Source organism: Cygnus atratus, chromosome 5 (assembly GCF_013377495.2).
Source record: "Cygnus atratus isolate AKBS03 ecotype Queensland, Australia chromosome 5, CAtr_DNAZoo_HiC_assembly, whole genome shotgun sequence".
Lineage (NCBI taxonomy): Eukaryota > Metazoa > Chordata > Aves > Anseriformes > Anatidae > Cygnus > Cygnus atratus.
In genome coordinates, this window is record NC_066366.1 from 15903806 (window position 1) to 15923731 (window position 19926).

The window sequence follows — 19926 nt, forward strand, 5'->3', positions numbered from 1 at the left end:
ATGCTCCGTGACTGAAGTTCAACCACAACCACATCGTGGTGTAGAAGGCAAAGGAGCTGGCAGAGAACGCAAACATTAATTTTTGGGTTCCCATGGGCTTCTAGAGGAAAGGAAGTCATCTCACCTCTCAGGGACTGTTGTGCACCTTGCCAATGGCCACAAAAGATGCTCTCCTAAGGGAACTGTCATGCAGTTTTTCAGGGATTTTTTGCAGGCAAACTCAAATCAGCAATAATATTAGGTTTAATACATGGGGGAAATAGGGTGAATGCTTTATCTTCTTCCCCATTCATACTTTAAACATTGTTTCTTAGACAACTGGATCCATTCAGCATACTCCATCCTTACAATGCAGGCTGTGGCTTATTTACATGGAAGAAGCAAGAAGGATGGATAACAGGTGAGTGCCACAGCACAGCAAAAGGAACATAAACCAACTGAAGCAACTACACCCCAATGCTTCTGCCAATGCAGTGGTAACAACAGAGCTCAGAGGTTAAAGTGGGCACAGTTCAACCTGCCTTTGGTATCTGGGTTGGGTTTGGGGATACAACATTCTTCCCCATGCTCCATCTTGACTTCGTAATTTGTTGGTTTGATTAGGAAGGCCGCCTTCTTTGAATCCCTTCTGTGAGCTTCTCTGCTCCCTTTCACAACTATTCCTGCCGCACTCCTCTCTCGATTTAAATCAAGTTTAACATACTGCAGCCTTGAAGGCTGAAGCCTAGCGTTTATTTGCAGCCATGACAAGATACCTTCTTCAATCACATTTCCCAACACCCATGCATCTCGAAGGCTGTGGTCCAGATGGCAGTTTGGACTCCACAGCATCCAAAGAGAACACAAGCACACCTGACGCCCAACTGCGTGTTTCACAAGAGCTGCTACAGAGCCACTGTTTGGCAAGGAACCTACTGGGATTCTCATCATTACTGACTGCCCAGTGGGAGAATAAACTGGTTCTGAGAAAGCACAAAGGTGACAGAAAGAGAGAAAGAGGAAGAGAAAGAAATTTGATGAGAAATGGCAGTTATTAAAAGAAATGACCACCACAGGAGCACTTTGAAAACGACAAGATTATCTGCAGAAAGGTGCTGCTCTTTTGTCAGTGCTGTGTAATGCAAACACAAGTTTTTTCTTTCCTTCTGCTCAGCACAGGGTGGAGCAGGGGCAAAAGGCCACCCTGGAAATATACACAAATAAATCAGAGCTAAAATCAAAGCAAGCACAATGATTTTGAGGCACATAAACTTTACAAGGCCAGTTCATGTGAATTTTTGTTTCATGACACTAGTGCTTTGTTCAGCTGGCAGAAATCCAGGATGGCTAGGAACATCAGCACAAATCAGGCAGCTACACTTCACACTATCCCAGCAGCATGCAGGCATCCATAAACAGCCAAACAAATTTGCTCAATGTTTATGGAGGTTTGTGGTCTAGATCTAGCCTCAGATCAGGTCTGCAGCTCAATGCTGAAGAATCTAACCATGTTAACTTGTATAAAAGATATTGTATTTATTTGCCCAACAACTACAAGAGCTGACACAGATCATCCGAATCCTGAAAAGTCCTTCTACCATAACACCATCCTTTACCCTGTGCTACTGAGGCATAGTACAAGACAGGCTGCATGTCTTCAGCTAACTTGGGGCTGTCATGAGTGTATCCAGATAGAGGCTACAGCTTATAAAGTGCCGCAAAATAGTAGGGGGACCAAAGCTTTCTTCACTTGCACCATTTAAATCTTCATAGTTACCAAAACAGTATTGCCATAACTATTTCTTAGGTGGTCAATCTTTTCTTGCTCACCATAATTGTGAGCAGAGCTCCTGGATCAGGTCTAAAGTTTTCCACAGTAAGCACCCCCTTTCTGAAATGCAGTGCCAGTTCTCTCTCCTAGCCCCATCTATCCACCATTTAAATACAGATTTTCTTTTTAAAGAGTCCTCAGATTGAAGAAAGACTCCATGAAAAAAAAAATACAAGAGTAATCTCTCAGGATGAGTAAACACGAATTTAGCTGGCTGTGAAGGGTGGTGGAGTTGAGGCAGTCAATGCAGGTTAGCGAGCAACAGCGAGCAGGCAGACAAGGGATGGGTGCAATTTCTCACCAGCAAGAGAGGGTGAGGGCAGCACATCAGGCATGGACCAGAGAGAGCAGCTTTAAAATCCCAACTGCCTTCAGAAAGAGGGGAGATTTTGCATGTGTGGGCAGTGGTGGGACCTTTATAGTTCACTCACTGATGGAAAATAAAAACCACACCATTCAGAAACATATTAATCAGGACCTTCTTGGAAGTGCTTTAACCTTTGCTTTCTCTCTCATGTAGTCATGCACTGTCTCCTTTTCTAGCAGATGTGCACTGCCTCACATCAGCTGACATATGTACCCCAATAAGAGTGTTTGAAAGAGCTTGTGTATAGTACACACATCTTACCAAGCAAGCAGGTGCCACCAGAGAAGCTGTGATCCTCACACAAACCCAAGTACGGTGACACCACCTGCTTGACCAGTTCTTCCAGCTGTAGGTAGCCCTCACTAGGGCCAGTGGGCTCATGGACACTCTGAAATTCAAACACGAAAAGCCAATGTTACCCTTACATGACTTTGAGTAAGACTCACCGGGTCATTACAAAGCTGACAAACCAAGAGAACTGGGGCACAAAGAGGCATTCGGAGAAGCTGGTAGATGACGATGTGGAAATAAGAGTTGTGGGACTGTTCCTAGCTGGGGAGACAAGGTACCAAGGAAAATGCAAACACAGAAGAGCAGAACCTGTCCCTCTCAGAAATATCCTTGCCCATTTCCAGGAAAGTTCAGGGCACTAACTATTCAAATTTAGCTCTCATTTCTATGTTTACCATTCCCAAATAAGCACACAATTCCCCATTCATTACACCCTCTGCCTTCCCCATTCTCCATTCCAAGATTTGTTTCAGCTAGGTGAGGACAAGAATCACTAGCGGAGTCAGATGAAGAAAACGAGAGGCTCCCCACCTGCAGAATCAACAGCATCTGGACAATGGAAGCTGGGAGCTTTGTCTGGACCAGAGGAAGAATTTCTTCCAACTTCACTTTTAGCAACACCAAGTCTCTGAAGCCAAGAAGAGCAATCTGACGGATAGTCAACTCCTGACCCTGAAAAACACAGTAGGCAAAAACCCAAGAGTGAGTAAAAGGCCATGGGAGCACCACACCAATACATACATGCACACAGACAGAAAGGGCCTATCCTGCCCATCGCTGCTGTGGTGAAGCTCCTCAGCTGCTCGGTGTGAGGACTTTCGGCACTCTTTGGTAGCTTCCCACTCAGTCTCTGTCCCACATAAATTCTGAAATGAGTAACACCTCATCTGAGGTGCCACTAGGTTTGGAGTGAAGCCAAACAGGGACCTGTATTTCAACAAAAGGCTGCATATTCATGAAACCCAACTGACAGCAGATCTGGTCACAAACATCTGAAGACAGATGCAGCTGGTACATTTGACAATTGGAGCTGAGAAACTGCAAAAGATTTGGCAAAGAAAGAGGCTGGTACATAATATTCCTTAGCCAAGCCTACCTCTGGTCTGTGTTGGATTCTCTTTCTGTTCAACATCTGCACTTTAGACCTTGCTGATAAGACAAAAATCCAGAATGCAGTCCACTGCAGATGTTAGGGTTTAGGCTAGAACAAAGCTAATTGGACTGCTTGTACCAACAAAATTTAAAAAAAATAAAATTAAAAAATGGACAGATAATGAAAGCAACAGATTTAATTTCCACCACAAGATGTTCTGTGGCCTTTAGCATCAACAACACAAGTGAGCAGGGTTAACAGATGAAGACGTTGTAGTTTTTCTTAGTGCACTTAGACATTGTTGGACTCCATTGGTCATTCTGGTGTTTGTCTTTCCTTCTGTAAGGCTTAACGTACATATGATTTCCTCTTGTCCCACTTAACACAGAAATTTTCCTCCCAGCCCTGCCCAGCACTTTCCAGCCTGAAGAGTTTTCCTAGTTCTCTCCAGCCTGTTAATCTGTGCCCTGAGCTCCTTTTTGGAGCCATTTTATAGTCTCCATAACACAACCATCGAGGCAAATATTTAGCTGGAAGGAATTAACACCAGTTAATCATTAATTCATAATGGGTTTAATGTCATAATTAACAGCATCATCAATATGTAAATATGACCTAAAGCAAGTGGTCTGGCAGGCAGCTTGGCCACAGTAAAAGCACTTTGCTGTTTAAACCATCGCTGCATGTTTAGAATCATCAAGGTGTAGAAAGGACCGGTTCATATCTCTAAACTGTATTTCAGCAGCTGCACACTTTATTTATATCATGCAGTTCAGTCCCATTAAGTTCGTATCCCATTTCAAAATGCAAACATCTCACTGTGCCAAACAAAACAAGACTTGCTATTCTTTTTCCACACCAGGTAGTTACATCAACAGCTGAAACTATATAAAAGTCAGTGACCTGTTTACATAGTTTCCCTCTGTACAGCAATTTAACCAACTTGGCTGCTTAAAGGTCATATTCCTGCAACAGCTCTGAGCCTCAGGTTTAAACTTAGCTGAGATAGGAAGTTACTTCTAGTTACTACCATTGGTAACAGACTCACAAGTTTGGGTGACTTACTTTCATTCTGAATGGAGAGTTGCTGGGATCACAGAAGACACAACAAAATGTTTACATTGGCGTTGGCATTTACAACAAAGGAGTCACAGGTGATGGGGAACCAACAACGCAAAGGCTTCCTCAGCTACCAGAGTAGCTCATGGAGAACTCCAACTTGGTGAAAGGGATTTGCTAGATGACCTCTTTTTACATTTGGTGATGCACCAGATAAATAGGCACATACAGTTTCTTATTATTTGTAGGAAAAGGCCAACCTTGTTATCAGGGCACTGCTCTGGAATAAGAGCAATCAGGATTCAGTTTCTCGTGGCACTGGCAATTCCCTTTGTTGTAGCCTAAGGCAGCTTACTTTGAGTCAGATTCTTAGATGTATTTATTTAGGGTGTTTAAATCCATACATTTGTGTAGGACTTAGATGCTTGCAAAGCTTTAAATATGTGGTCTGTAACCTTTCAGTTCCTCATTTATAAAATAACAATACGTCCTTAACTTTACAGCTTCTATAAAATAGTTTGGACGCAGATTTTGTGACAACATAGATGCAGTAAGAAAGTTAAGATTTCAAAGAGTCTCAGCATCCCATAGTCATGGTTTCATCACCACCACCATCAAGCTACTTCCAAAAGCTGCACCAACCGTGCAGTAGTTTTTGTTCAGACTCTCATTAGAGACATTTAATAGCACCGGAGGAGATTTTTCTGTTAAGTGGAAGAATTATTAGCATCTGCAGACATCACACACAGTTAGCTCAGCTGTTTCTACAATTCACGGATAGCTGCAGTGCGGACAAACCCCTACGTAAATAGATTAGGTCACTCTATGACTGGGAGTTAGTTGCAAAAGGAGAAAAAAAAATGGAGGATATTATAATTGTGCAGTCTGAGCTGCCGAACACCTACCTTTAAGCATCTGCAGCAAGGAAAGAATAAAAATAAACACAGTAAAAAGGTTAGTGTCTGTCTTTACAGAAGTCCTTCGCTCTTTTAGGAAATGCCAGCTTTAATAGGATTAGAGAAAAAGGGCAACCTTTGAGCTTTACATGCTGCCTTTCAAACAATACAAGGGGAAAATAATATTATAAACAAATAAAAAAAAGGCTCCAGAAAGCACATCTCATGGAACAGGCAAAAGTCAGGAGGAGGCAGCTAGCATTTCTCAGTATGTCAGTCTACTCATGAAGTACGTTTTTGCTTCTCCTCTGATGGGACAGAAGATCAAAATAGACTGGGGAGGTATTCAGACTGCTTGTATGGAAACCCTGACCAAAACTACAGGAAAAACTGACACAGCTCAACAATTCCAATGGAATAATCAGCTGTAAAATATCCAGTGTAAATGGGTCTTACATAAAGTTGTTCATTTGTCCTCTACCCAGAAGCTTACTTGCCCCTGTATTAAAGATTAAAAAAAAAAAAAGAGGCTTTTCAAAAGCCACAACTTGGATATAAGCCCTCCAAAAGTAGTTTGGACAAGTCAGACATATTGGTTTCTGTTCTAGTGTTCAGAGGAAGAAATCTGAATACAAGTTGTCAGTGTTGTCAGGTGCACCAACAGAGCTCCAGAGATTTAAAAATGGAAGAACTTACAATTGCAAATGGTCCAGAGCTTCAGTCTAGACAAAGTACAGTCTGATAATTTCGGTGTACAACCTTAGCTAAGAACAGAGAGTGGATAGACAGATGGGAATAAACTCAGCTCAGAAGGCCTGGTTGGTTTTAGCAGCCCTTCTCAGATAACTAACGTTGACTTGGGCAAACTCTGCTTCCTCCCAGATGTAGTTTAAAGGTTTTGAGGCCTGTATAGCCACCAGACAAACAGTACTGCTGAAACAGAAGTTTTGATGCGCTGTTAGGAGACACTGTAGTTATATTGCTTCACCTGAAGACTGAATTTTAATTGAGATTACCTGGACAGGGTAGAATATTGCCTGGAGTGTTGGAAGAGTCTCTGTAAAGTAGTGATCCCAAATTTCAGACAGGATATCAATGCGATCCTCACCTACACAAACAGAGATTGAGAGCAAGAAAGAGCTTTAGCAAAAGGGACACTAAAATCAAGTTGAATTTTCCCACTACTCCGTGTGTCCCCAGGTAAGAGATACAAACCCACCCTTCATGTTCCCAGTTTCTTCCCAGAAAGCAGACGTAACCCGGCAAAGCTTTGCCTTAACTGACAGAGACACCAGGCTGCAACCATGGATTGCTCTGTCACTTACTGCAAAGAGGACAGCTCTGAGCAAAACATGAGACCAGCTCCAACAAAAGTGTGAAGAATGACTTCGAGAGGGGGCTTTACCTCCTCAGCAAAGGACTGGGTAGTCTCGCTGTTCTAAATTACCAAATTAGCTAATTACTAAACTAGCAGGGGAGCACGGCTGCATGCTAACAGCTCCGTATGAAAGCCAGCATTAGCTGTCCTGCAGCAACCGAGTCAGACCATTCATAAGAGCCAACCCCTCTCCACCATCTCAGCAGCCTCAAGCACAGACACAGAAGTCAAGAACTCCTGCAGGCTGTTCACCCACAGCTCTGACAAGCCACAAAGCCACCGTGCTCCTCTCAGGGCTTCTCCTCTCAAACGTGGCAATTTGGAAGGCTCCCAAGTGAAATCCACTTGTGGTTACCCCTCATGCGAATCCGACTCCAACAAACATCCCCAAACATAAGTGGATATTTAAAATGAAGGCAGACTAAGTTATGCAACTCATGACTCCCATAATAAGAATACAACTGTGGTCAAAAGCCTATTATTAACAAAAAATGCTTTACTGAACATAATAGTTTGAATAGACGTTTTAAATTATTCTCCTAGGCTTGACTTACAGAGCTCTATGTTTCTCAGCATTTAGGCCCAAAAAAACTCTGAGCTTTTTAGGGGATTTTTCCAACCCCAAAGGACAAAGTTTTGCAATGTTTTTTTCAAGTTTTATATAAAACCCCCAGAAATTTCAGGTGCAAATACAGACCCACGTTTAACAACATAAGTTTTCTGACAAAATCATTTTCCAGGATACCTTTCACAGAGCCTCAGATGGGGCTCACAAGTAGTCAGGACTCAAGGAGCAGCAAGGGAAGCAGCTGCTCAAGGCAGCTTTGGAGTCTCAGCCTCAAGCTTACATGAGGAACTGGAACACACAAAACTGCAACTCAAGGGAGCCTTATCACTATACGTTAGTGTTTTCCCCATCTGGAGACCTCCACGTGGGCTTTCAGTGTGGTTGACAATGGGTCATGTTGTGTACAACACAGCCAGAGGGCAGAGGCAGCAGGGCCAGGTTCTGCAGATGTTTCCTTTCAAGCAGAGACCTCACTGACTGCAGGAGGGCTGAGAGGGAAGCATCTCTCAGATACGACACCAGCTTCAAAACTGGAGCTCCAGGCACACAAGCACCTACCCAACACCCCCGTAACAGCTACCCACTGCCAGAAACTGACAACCGTAAATGAAAAAGACAACAGGAAACAGATGAATTGAATTCTTAAACTTCTCCCTCTTCTGTCTCTTCCCCATGACTGTAATGCTTTGGTATGTGGAGCTAGAAATGAAATGGCATAGATTCCTTTTCCTTCTGAAGGGAAACAGAGAATGGTTTGTTTCTTCAAGAAATCATAATCCTACAGGCATTGAAAGAGATTCTGACAGGCTGTATCAAGAAAAATTGTATTAAAATAAGAGGATGAGATTTGAAAAACAGACATAATGAAACATTGCCATGCCCTGCAGCAGGAACATGATTCCATCATTGAGTACTGGGACGGGAGAAATTTTCCAGGAAGAGAGCACAAGCTGAGAAGCACATACAAGTTCTTGTTGCTGAGACCACAAGACCTGGAACAAGCCTACGTGTTGTGAAAGAAAGGTGACAAGAGTCATCTCCTGCAGAGATGCCAGCTTGCACAGGTAAAGTGGCTCCAGTGTCACTTCAAACTGGGGGAAAAAACAAGGCATAGGAAGGGGGTTTTGCTGTCTCCCTGGGAAATCTTATCCTACCCAATCTACCTGAGCAGCTGCAAACTACTTCTGGGCTGCTCTCAGCTTATTGCAGGCTGGAACTCAATGTTCTTCATGCTAAAGCAGAAATTGGAATAATTTTATATGAATACACATAAAACAAAACCTATGATATGCTGCATGGCTCCTTTTCTGAGGAGCTGGCAGCAGCAGGACAGGCACCCATGTTCATGAAAATGTACAAATCTGCCTTTCTTCCCTTCATTACAGAGTCTGTGCCAAGAAGCACACACCAAGCAGGAGGCTGGCAACCGCACAGCTCCATCAAGGTCCGGTCCCACAGTGTGCTGGCCAAATGGAGAACTCACTTGATGAAGAACAGTGTGGAGGAATCCAGCACCAATAATGACACGAGATTATAAGCGTCTATTGGCATTTAATGACCCAGATACGGCAGGTTGACGATTAGCAAGGGATCTTCCCTACAGGCTACAAAACTGGGTCAAATCAGACGGCAGCCTGGTTTTGAATAAAGCCGTGCTCTGAGCAGCACTCTCTGCTTGAGCAAGCCATTCATAACATGACTAACTCCCCCCACAGCCACCCCCGAGAGTCGCTGCTCCAAGCTGGCCTTGGTCCACAGGCTCTGTGGTAGCAAGCGTCTGTGCCGCAGTGGTTTGAACAGAACTTCATCTATGGTTGGCTTCTTTACTGAAGGATTTCATTCCCACCCAAGTGACCGTTTTTTTCTTTACATTTACACAAGGCCTGTTGGTTCAGCTCTCAAAAGCATAATGACACAGTATTGCTGTAACCAAAATCATGCTTCCAAGAGTGCAAACAGCCGGACTGCAGAGCTGCGAATCACATTGAGAAATAACAGGCAGAAGGCTCTCAGCACAGTTTTGCAACAGGATACATGTCCAGCCTAGAACTGCTTTGAGCTCAGGTTCAAATGCCACTCAGGACCCACACTCCTGCTCTTGTGGTGAAGCCATGGCTGATGTGGCTTCAGCCACACGGTTATTCTAACAGCCCGCCACCCATAAGCAGCACAGACTGCAGTGCAACCTGGCCCCCAAGAGGTTGTGTGACCCTCTCAGGGGGTACTGGAAAGGGCTGCAGGCATTTCAGCCATGCAAATCACCTCCTCTGGCCAAACATCAAAGCGCGACTCAAAAGGGCGCTCCAAGAGCCCACTCCAAAATGGGTTTCTTTCTATACTTGCCTTCACACAGCTTAACCTTCTCCTCTATAAACAGCAAGCCTTTCGCAAGGAGCTGGTTCTGCCAAGAGAGAAGAGAGAGACATGCATTTGCCTTTTCCAAGATTTAAAATAAACATGGAAGAATATGTGTTTTTTTCAGATGTTACCCACTTTACATGCAGTTATCCAACGATTAGTCATGCCACGGTTCTTGCTCCCAGCACCGCCACCAGACCTGGTCTCACTGTGAGTTTTGCACACTGTTTGCCAAAAGCGGGAGGAAAGACCCTGTCCTGGGTCATGGAGAGGGAGTGAAAAAAATAAAATGGTTCTTAACCTAAGAGTGCAGCCACATTAGCTACATCTCAGCCGTATGACAGAGGTGATCAAAAGGCCAAATGCTACGTTAAAGTCCCACTTTCTTTTTCCTTTCCACTAGCTCACTGCTTGCCTGCACAGTAAGCCAAATCAGCTCCCATATCTTTCCGTCTTTCCCTACCTATTCCCTTTCTATGAGGCTTTTTTTTTCTTTTTCTTTTTTCCTATATTGAGCAGTTGAATCATCTCAGGGTGCAGTGTCAAGCTGCAGAAGAAAGAGGCAGGAGCTACAGTCTTTCTAAACAGTCTTAACTATCAAGGATCAGACAGAACAAGATATTAATTAATTAATATCTGTAATTCTAAATATCCGATAGGCATTCAGGTCCCATTTCCCCAAATGTAAAATTGGTGCAAAAAAAACGATACCCACCTTTTTGTTCTCCCAAAAGCATGAGGAAAATCAGTTATTCTGAAATGCTTTGAGAATCCTAGAGAAAGGAGCTGCGGAAGGGTAACATGCTATTACTGCATCCCAGAAGGTTCAGTCCCACCACAGAGATCATACTGATAGAAAATAAAGCCTTTGAAAGGATTTAATATCAGGGTAACACACAATATTCAGAGGTCTCTTGCTCTCTCATGTTCATCCTTCAGCTTTTATTCTTAATGGCTAACCTGGTCAAAGTTGCACCTCTCAACCCCCTTATCAGCCTAGAAGCAAGGCACATCTGTTTTCAGTCCCCATGGACATTGCCTTTACAATATTCTGCCACAGTGCTGCAGCCTCCTGACAGCTGCCATATCACAAACCTGCCCTTGTGCTGCTGCTCTGGGCGTTAGAGCTGCTTCCCATTGTAACCACGCACCAGCCTGGTTCGGTCATGATATACGCGAGCAGGTCACAGCACCAGTCAGCCCAAGCAAAGAGAGCAGCACGCCTCTGCATCCTCCCTACAACAAGAAACTACACTAAACTGGCTGAAGGGGGAAAAATAACTAAAAAAACAGAAACATTGCTCTGTGATATTCTCTGCTTGTGCTTCACTTTCCAGAACAAGCAAAAAACTTTCCACTTACAAGTCCTACTTGTTAGCATCAGGTATCATTGAAACGTGTAGAAAAGGAAGGGCTCTTCTTTAAGTAATATGTCTAATCAAAAGTCTTTTGCAAGTAGATTGAGGCTAATGGACTGAAGAGACACCCCCATACATCCTACCAGTAAGGAAACATCTCCAGATGCACTGTATTGGTTGGGAATCCCCTTATGAGAATCCAGAGTTGAGACATGACACAGGGAGGAATGACCACCCATTCTACCAGTGGTAAACTCTGTTAGTAGCAGTGATGGTTAAATACCATACAGCGCATCCAAGAGGGAAGCAGTTAATGGTCGTGCTTGTTTTAAGCTAATTTAGCCCTGCTAGCAGGAGTGCTCGTTTTTTTGGAATTCAAAACCAAAAATATTTAGAACATTCTTATTCCCAAAGTAACGTAGAATTTAGGTTCCTTTTAAATTAGTTACACAACAAAACCAGAGCACTTTAGGGTCATCACACAGGATGAAGCTGTATTTGAATTGCCCATCCAAGTCACAAGACTTTGACCTTCCCTAGCGCTGGCACAAGTGCAAAAGCAATCCTATCCATGCAGTACAGTCAAACTACTAAAAATTTCCATAGTCTCCTATCCACCAACACCAGTGATTCCAGCACAGGAATCAGAGCTGACCTGAGCAGTCCTGTCTGGCACGGGAACATGGCTAAAATTGCCATTCTGCACACAGGCGACTACATGGAGACAGGAGCCCAAAGGACTTTTGCATGTGACCTTCTGAACCTGCTCACAAATAGTGTACAAATGACTCTCATTAACCGCGGTTAAAATGCAGTGGCTGCCAACACAGCACTCTGGTAGTGCTACAGACAGCAAAGCAGCTGCTTCCAAGTCTCAGACCATGCGTGGTTTCCAGTTGAGGAGGGCAGGCTCTGGTCTCTGGTGCCACGTCCACACAGAGGTGCCCACCTGCCCAGCAGAAACTTCTGAAAATAAATAAATAAAAGCCTACTTTTCTGGACTTTCGATATCCGCAGATTGAAACTCTTTTTGTTTTTTTTCCCTGCAGATGCCTATTTTCTGATTTAGTCATCATCACCGAGGTGACAACGGGCTGCCAAAGGAAACTGCGGGGAGCAAGGGGAACTTGTCGGTGAGAAACGTTTCATCTAGGCAGTGGCTGGGAGCCTTGACTAAGGCTCACTCCTGGGCTGGGGTGAGCGTTAGGGTTGAGAGAAATGGAAAGCCTGAGTTCCCACCAGAGCGGGGAGCAAGGGGCTGCCAAAGGATGGGGCAAGCTGAAGAGAGAAGGCGGCTGGGAAAAGCTTGCCTCCTGGGCGGTGACACCAGCAGCAGAGGGATAAAGATGTTCACGCAGTGAAAACAATTGCAGCACTTCCAAACCTTGCACCAGCTAAAGGAAGGTAAATATTTTGCAAATTTTCTCTAGCAGAAATAAGGGCTTTGGAGAGAGGTGAAAATTGTTGGGCTCTCCATTCAAACTTTAGATTGCTTTGGCAGAAATAATTGCCTACGTGTCAACTACATGTGTCGGGCTCTGGACACACACACACAAAAAAAGGCCTGAGAAAACTTTCCAGGAAAAAAAGAAAAAATGTGAAAAAGGAGGGAGGAAGAAATCTGGAATGAAAAAAATTATGGGGAAAAAAGAAAAAATGAGAGCCACTTACACTGTAAACGTTTTTCTGCCTGAACGATAAGGTAATGCTTGGAGTGATATTGCATTTTAATTCTTCCAAATGCTTTCTGTTTATTAATAAAATATTTCAAGCCTTTATTTTCCAACCTATAGCTCTAGGTAATTACAGATCTTATATACTGCAGGGAAAATTTACAGTTAGTCTTTAATAATGTGGCATTTTAAACTATTACATGATAAAACGGTATATATAAATATATATGAGGATGTCACGCTTATTTTCCTGTGTGCGTCTCGAGAAATATGAATGCCTTCTCTATCTGCACTAGAACATTAGGTTTCAATTTACATACTCTTTCTGAGCACTGTAGACACAATTTTCCAACTACTTTGGTCATAAGTTTGTGTTACTGATGCTTTCTACTTTCAGAGTCATTTTTGTGTTTTACAGCTCTGCCAGCAGATACATCTGTATACCTTCAGGGGCAGCACGGTTTTATCAATTAAAAACAGATATATTAATCATTATCCCGATGCAAGGAATTTATAATGGTTTTAATAAAAATCTCTCTCATTTTTTCCATGTGCTAAATGGGTTGCATAATCTCATTCTTAGGGTTTCTAAGAAAAAGTTGAGTTCCACAGCATACAGTTACTGCAGATGTTTCATCCTCTCACATTTTCCCTTTTCCTATGGAAGAGGGAAACTTTAAAAAAAAAATCAACTACAAAAAAAAATCATTTCCCTTCTCCCCATCTGAAAATTTTTTGGAAATGTTATTTCTTTGTCTTTTCTACGGAAGTCACAGGCTTAAAAATGGATTCAGTCCAAATACTACCCCCTTGAATCAAGCAAGACAGGTTTTTTCATGAAGAAATCCTACACGGTTTGCTGACTTATCAATACAATTCAATAAATGCAGCCACAGTGGAGGCCTGACCAGACTTGTCCAGGTTACGTGTCTCATTACTGCTTTATCCCCTGTTGCCAGAGGCAATATAGGGGCACAGAGCCGAGAGGAAGAATAAATGCTACATTTACAAGCAGGACCAGGTTAAGACGTGCACCACGCAAGCTTGAAGGATGCATTTATCTGAAAAAGTTCAGCTGCCACCTCCCGTCTCTATGCAATTACAGGCTAACTAGGCAGTTATTCCCTCCCTTCCCAAATCAGCTTTCCCTGGCTCCCCACCGCGAAGCCCCGGCCCTGCTGTGTGCTCATTCTGGGTGCCGCAGGCCCGCCGCTGCTCCCGCTGCAGCACCTGCCCTGCAAAGCAAAGCCCCGAGCTGACCCCCGCAAGGAAGCACAGCTGCTGATACATTTGGAGAGAGGTGTTCTGCAGCTGGTAAAAGTGAACTGGTGAAATCGTACAGGTTGAAAGCCGCCTGTTTTCGCGAAGTGCAGAAAACCACAATAGCTGTTTCAGGTCCACCGCTCGTAAATGTGGCTAAAACAAAGCCTTTATGCAGAGCCAGCAGGATCTGTTCTGGGCAGCGGTCCTGCCACTAGCGTGCCTTGCTCTGCTGCGGGCGGTGTACTCGAGCAGAAGGTGGTCAACAGCAGCCGAGTAGGTTTTGACAAGAGCTCCACAGAAAACATCAAGGAAGCTTAACCTGTCACAGGAGATGTCGCATCTTGTCTGAGCACCGTGACTAGCAGCCTTAGCGAGGCAAAACAGAATTCTCCCAAATCAACAAAATATTACTATTTCCCAATAAGCCACCACGCTTGGGGGGAAAAAGGTTTACCTGGACACCCGTTTAATTACAGACAAATTTTATTTTCCTTTCAGCTCTCCAAGCTGAAGATGGCCAGTATGACTTTTAAAAGCCACATTAATATTAACAAATTAATACTAATTCATTGATCAGAAACAAAAGCTTAGAACACAAGTATGCTGGTCCAGAGCAAACTCAAAATAATTGACCTAATTTTGCTGGTTGGAAAAAAAAAAAAAAAAAAAAGGTTTATAATCTAAACATTTCACCATTTCTGAAATGCAAACTCCCTCTTTGAACCAACTGGGGCTATGTAATCTACCGTTAAACTACACTTCTAGAGGCTCTACAGGCACACTGCCACTCTTTCTTGGATGCTCTGGCATTAATTTGAGAAAAAAGCATAATCCAAACATATTTACCTGATATTTTCTAACCAGTTATTGCCAGTAGCTCACAAGCACATACCTAGTTTTTTTTACAGTGTTTAAGAAAAGCAAACCTCTGTGAGCCGCAGAATTTCATACCTGAAGCATGCCCCCATTTGTTCTTTCTAAAAAGAGGTGAAAATGATGATAGCAACAGGGAGGTCATTTTGATCCTACATAGAGAACAAATTGTAAGAGAAAAATGATATAATGTCCTAAAAAAGACTATAGAGATAGCCATGCTCAAAATACAGATTGAAAGAGAAACCCCACGTAAAAAGAGAAAGTGAAGCAGAGGGAGTAAGAAGGAGAGCAGACCAGGCAGACGAGTGGGCAGCACTGCTGCAACCTAGACCACAACGTCTCTGCTCTGGCAGCGGCTACAGGAAAATCCCATGCCCGTGCCCACGCAGCTGGGGTGCCGCAAGCATGGCTCTGCACGGAGCCCCGCTGCGGGACAGCCCTGTGTGCAGCCCCGCAGGAAGTTTTGTATGAAACACCCAATGAATCATGCACGTCCACGGAGCAGAGGTGCACGAGGCCTGAAGGCAGGTGCATCTCCTACCAGTGCCACCCAGGATCAGGTCTTCTGCTGGGCTCACGGTAAGGGGACGAGCTGCTAAGAGAGCTGGACAGTCGCTACGGAGCCTCTGGAGCTGCTCCATGCGAGTTCCGTCCTAGAAAGCGCCAGGCGAAGCAGAAGCAATTAGCAGACCTGCCTGAACAGGGGTTCCCAGCCAGCGAGCAGAGAGAGACAATAGCAAAGAGCAGCTTGACCCAACAGCCCCTTGCAGGCGCGCAGCTGAGCTCCGCAAACCGCGCCAGGCTGAAGGTCCCTCCTTCCTTCGCGCAGGGGCTCCAGCCGCCGGCACTCGCCGGACAAACACCGAGCAGCCACAGTCACTTCAACACCCGCACAACTTTCCTCACCTTACCGTGAAACGGGCAGAAATAGGAGCCTGGCGCCAGGAAGAGAAATGTCACGCATGCCAGCTTTCTGTTTGACTGGGCAAGAAAGAGGGACACACGATGTTTGCTGCTGCTAGCACGACTTTAAAAAGCAGGCTTTCAAGGGAGAAAAAGCATCAAGAGCTATCCGCCGGGCTAGAGTCCTGGGAAGGGATGCAGCAGGGGGTTAAGAAGGGGCCACCCAGCACAGGAGCCAGAGGAGCTCCTTGCTGACTGCCCAGGTAGCCCTGCCAGCTGCACTTCTAACGGTGCTAAGGCAGGGGACAGAAAATCGATTTTGGCTCGGGTCAGGGCTTGTGCCGTGGCTGTTGCCGCTTGCTTTTGCAGTTATCCGCTCTGATCTTGTTATTCTGACTTTGACACCCCAGTGACATGAGTCTTGTACACTGTGGTTAATATGGTTTTGCATGTAAACAGAAAGCCAGGCCTAACTCTGAGTCAAGACTTCTTGCCTCCTGGGGCCCTCCACTGCAACAGGCTGGAAATTATGTAATAGCTTCACTTCTGTTTCTGAGATGCCAAAGCTCTCATTGAAGCAAATGAGCAAACACATCCAACTTGCCTTCTTCAGCTGCCCGCTCTGCCAACAGATCGTCAGGCTCCTGGCCCACACGTGCAGCCCCCGGCAAGGACGGGGTCCCTCTGCTTCGGGGGGAGACAGCTTGGAGTTAACGTGCACAAACCAGGCAGTTCTGCTAAAGCAGTTAGCTGTGAAATGGCTAACATTTCCATTTTCCTCTGTGAGTTTCAAGATTAACAAGCCCCAGAGAGTGAAAAGAAACAGTTGATCCTCTCCAAAGGTGCTGGTTCAGGCTGCGTGCAGAATCAGGAAGATAACGCATCAATTTACCAACGCTCGCTAATTTTATATGTCAGAAATCTTCTTCGCAACCACGAGGGTCAGACAGGAGGAAAACGAAGGGAGCCTACCTGAAAAATCTTACAGCTGCCCCAGAGAAGTCCCAGTCCCCGGTACACCACGTTCCTCCAAATCCCAGCCACTTACCACGGGACTCCTCCCTGCTGCGGCTCAGCTTACTGACCCGCCAGCCAGCTAACCCAGCCGCGGGAGCAGATGGTGCCCTGCTGGGTTACTGAGCAGGGCAGAGAGAGGAGAGGGTGCGAAGTGCCCCTTGGCAGCAGCAGGAAACCATTGCATCAGGACATGGGCAAATGCAGTACTGGAAAGCCTGGAGCGTGGGAGCACTGTGTTAAGGCAGATCTGCAACAAATACCGAGTGTGCCGAGCCCCAGCTATCTGGCATTTACACTCAGACTCTGATCCAAGGATATGGCTTGTATATCTAACAGGGTTGCTAAAGCAGCAGATTTATAAACACAAATCTCCTTGAGAAGGAAACATCTGAGTTTCCACCAGAACCCTTGTAGGAATTACATTTCTCTTTCAAATACAAACCAGACTCTGGTACGATGAAGGTTTGGTCACAGAGAACAACTTCTTAAACCCCAGCAGATTCCTAAACATTCCTTTAGCAACTTCAGGAGCTAAAAATCGGTAATTTCCACGAGCACTGGTGAAAATGGCTTGTGAGCAATCAGTTCAAATTGATCCCCAAAGCAGTTCGTCTCACTAAAAAAAACCTTTGCTCCATTTTAGTCTTAAATATCAATGGTTAGGAAAAGAAAAAAAAAAGTGTTCATATGGGTATAAAACATACATTATGTAAGAGCCAGGACTCTAAAACAATGGAAAATGCGTTGTACAAAAATGAGCTTAGTGGCTTCCATTACAAGTGCTGTGGCATAAGAAATGGAAAATATTTAAGTCGTTTTGTTGTATCCAAATATTACATGATCCAATTAGATGTTCGAATTGCTGCTAGAATATTTAAAACTGCCTGGTTACACATGAGAGCAGATCTTTCAGGGTTCATTTCAACCTAAGAGAAGAGTAAATTTGGATCTCAGGACAGTTTCTCGACAGGCTTTAAGAGATGTAGGAGGAAGTTCCTGCCAAAAGATGCATTTCACTCCTCTCCCCACGCTGGTCACCTGCTCCCATCACCTCCCTCATGTCAGAGGGAGCCAAAATGAGGTAGCTGACCCAACAGAAAAAAAATATATATTTCCTTTTTTTCCCCCTTTTCCTTTGTTTTCAGCCAAATAAACAGGCTGATTCAACTCTGCTCATTTGGTGGAGCAATATATCTTTAAATCAGCTGGCATCAACAGTGAAACAGAATCCACAGACAAATGAAATAGTTTTGTCAGCTCTTCTTTAGCACATGAATAGTCTTTCTCCATTCCACAGCCCTAGGATTTTTAGTAAAGGCATTCAGGAGGGAATGGTAACTTTTACCACTGGCACATGCTCTCAGTCTAGAATCAGAAATATGCCTGCATCTTAGCTCAGAGCGGGGAAAAAAGCTCGTTTCCTACAATAGCCTTTATCTTACATTGTTTGTCTCATGTCTTGCCAGTACTGAGAGTTTTGCTTCAGGCTAAGTCAGATGGATGCCAAGTTACTTCTTTTAAAGTTGAGTTAAAAAAATCCCCCCAAAAATAAATTTTAGTCCCAGTGACTTCAGTGGGAGAACAGCAGCTGCAGCTGAACTACTACATATAGGCTGAGGTATTTCCAGAAGTGTGAGCAGATAGACTGACAGAAAAACAAATTCAGAACAGACTGCAGCCAAACCCTTGCACTGCAAGCTCTCTAAGGCAAAGGCCACTGTAACAGCGTAGTGCTGAGTGCATACATTGTGATTGTGGCTTTCCAGTGAAGTAATACAGCCCCGCCATTGGGGCGAAAGAGCACTTTTTTTACTCCTGCTTTTGCAGGAAACAGTGCTGGTGATAAGCTCCTTCTCCCAGGACAAGCTCAGGTGCCTTCTGCTTGCTAACAGCAACACAAAGCAGGTCCAGCAGCGTGGCCCTCAGCAGCAAGCAGTCTCTTCAGTCCTTAGCTCTACAACTAAGAGATCTGAGGAGCATCAGTTAACACCACTGGCTCTGGCATGATCAGAACAGGCTGGAGATCTATAAGCTGAAGGAAGAGAACAACTCATCCAAACCCCAGCGCTCAGAGCCATCCAGTCCCCAGGCATCCTGGGCCCGTCTTGCACAGCAACACAATGCAGCTGCATCTGGTCAGTGCTGGAAGCCACCCAGGCCTTCTCCAGTATGCACTGAATCTTCAAAACCAGATAACAGTCGTGCGTCAGCACCTTGCATCCCTCAGGAACATGCACGGCCCTGTGCTCTGCTCAGTCTTAAAGACGCACAAAGCTGTCTCTGGAAATTTTCTGCTTGTTCCAGACCTCCACGCCTTGCCTAACACCACAGTACCTCAGTGCCTGATGAAGCATTTTCAGATTTCAAGTTGCCACGTATATTTAGGTGCAAAATTTCAAACGTATTCAAGCTTGCTGGAGCAGCAGCAGCTTTCCACTTCAGCCTGCTGTACTATAGGCTTGTACCACGGGCTCACCACCTTTCTGCTGCGCTCCCATTCTAGGAAATGTCCCACCAGAAACTGCCTCTTTCCAGTAAATGACTTGTGCAGATAGGGCCTAAAGAAGCGAAACGTAACTACCCCCAGGGCAGGAGTTTGCTTCTCACTTGACAGCACAGTGTGGGGGGATTTTTTTAAATCAAGTAATCTAATACTGATAGGAAACAACACAAGTCTTTTTTTTCCCCTTTCTAAACTATTGGCACGCTACACAGCGGTGTCAGCCACTTCAGAAAGTACTGAAATTCTCTCTCTCTTACTCGAAGGGAATAAAACTGACACAAAAATCCCTCTTGTTTTCAGAAGCCTCCTTCTTCTTTTTTTTTAAATCAACTGAACAACTTGCAATACTGAAAGCCATCAGCATTCTCTCAAAATCATCTTACACACGCTTTCATGTGGTTGCACGTGAACTTCTGTCTATCTGGACAGTATCAGGAAAAGGCAATAACAGATTTGTGATCGATTAGGTCTTCCCTCATCCTTCATCTTTTGCTTTTTCATAGATTGCGTTTA

General features: G+C 44.5%; 1 protein-coding gene across 6 annotated transcripts in view; it reads right to left on the reverse strand.

Moving 5' to 3' along the window:
- The window catches only part of PRR5L (proline rich 5 like), a 44772-nt gene that overhangs the window by 6322 nt on the left and 18524 nt on the right, over positions 1–19926 (reverse strand). For all 6 annotated transcript variants that reach the window (XM_050711076.1, XM_050711077.1, XM_050711075.1 and 3 more), the window contains 4 exons: positions 9806–9863; positions 6533–6624; positions 3000–3140; positions 2439–2565 (listed from right to left, as the gene is read on the reverse strand). In XM_050711076.1, coding sequence (XP_050567033.1) covers positions 2439–2565; positions 3000–3140; positions 6533–6624; positions 9806–9863 — 418 coding nt within the window. The remainder of the gene's footprint in view (positions 1–2438; positions 2566–2999; positions 3141–6532; positions 6625–9805; positions 9864–19926) is intronic.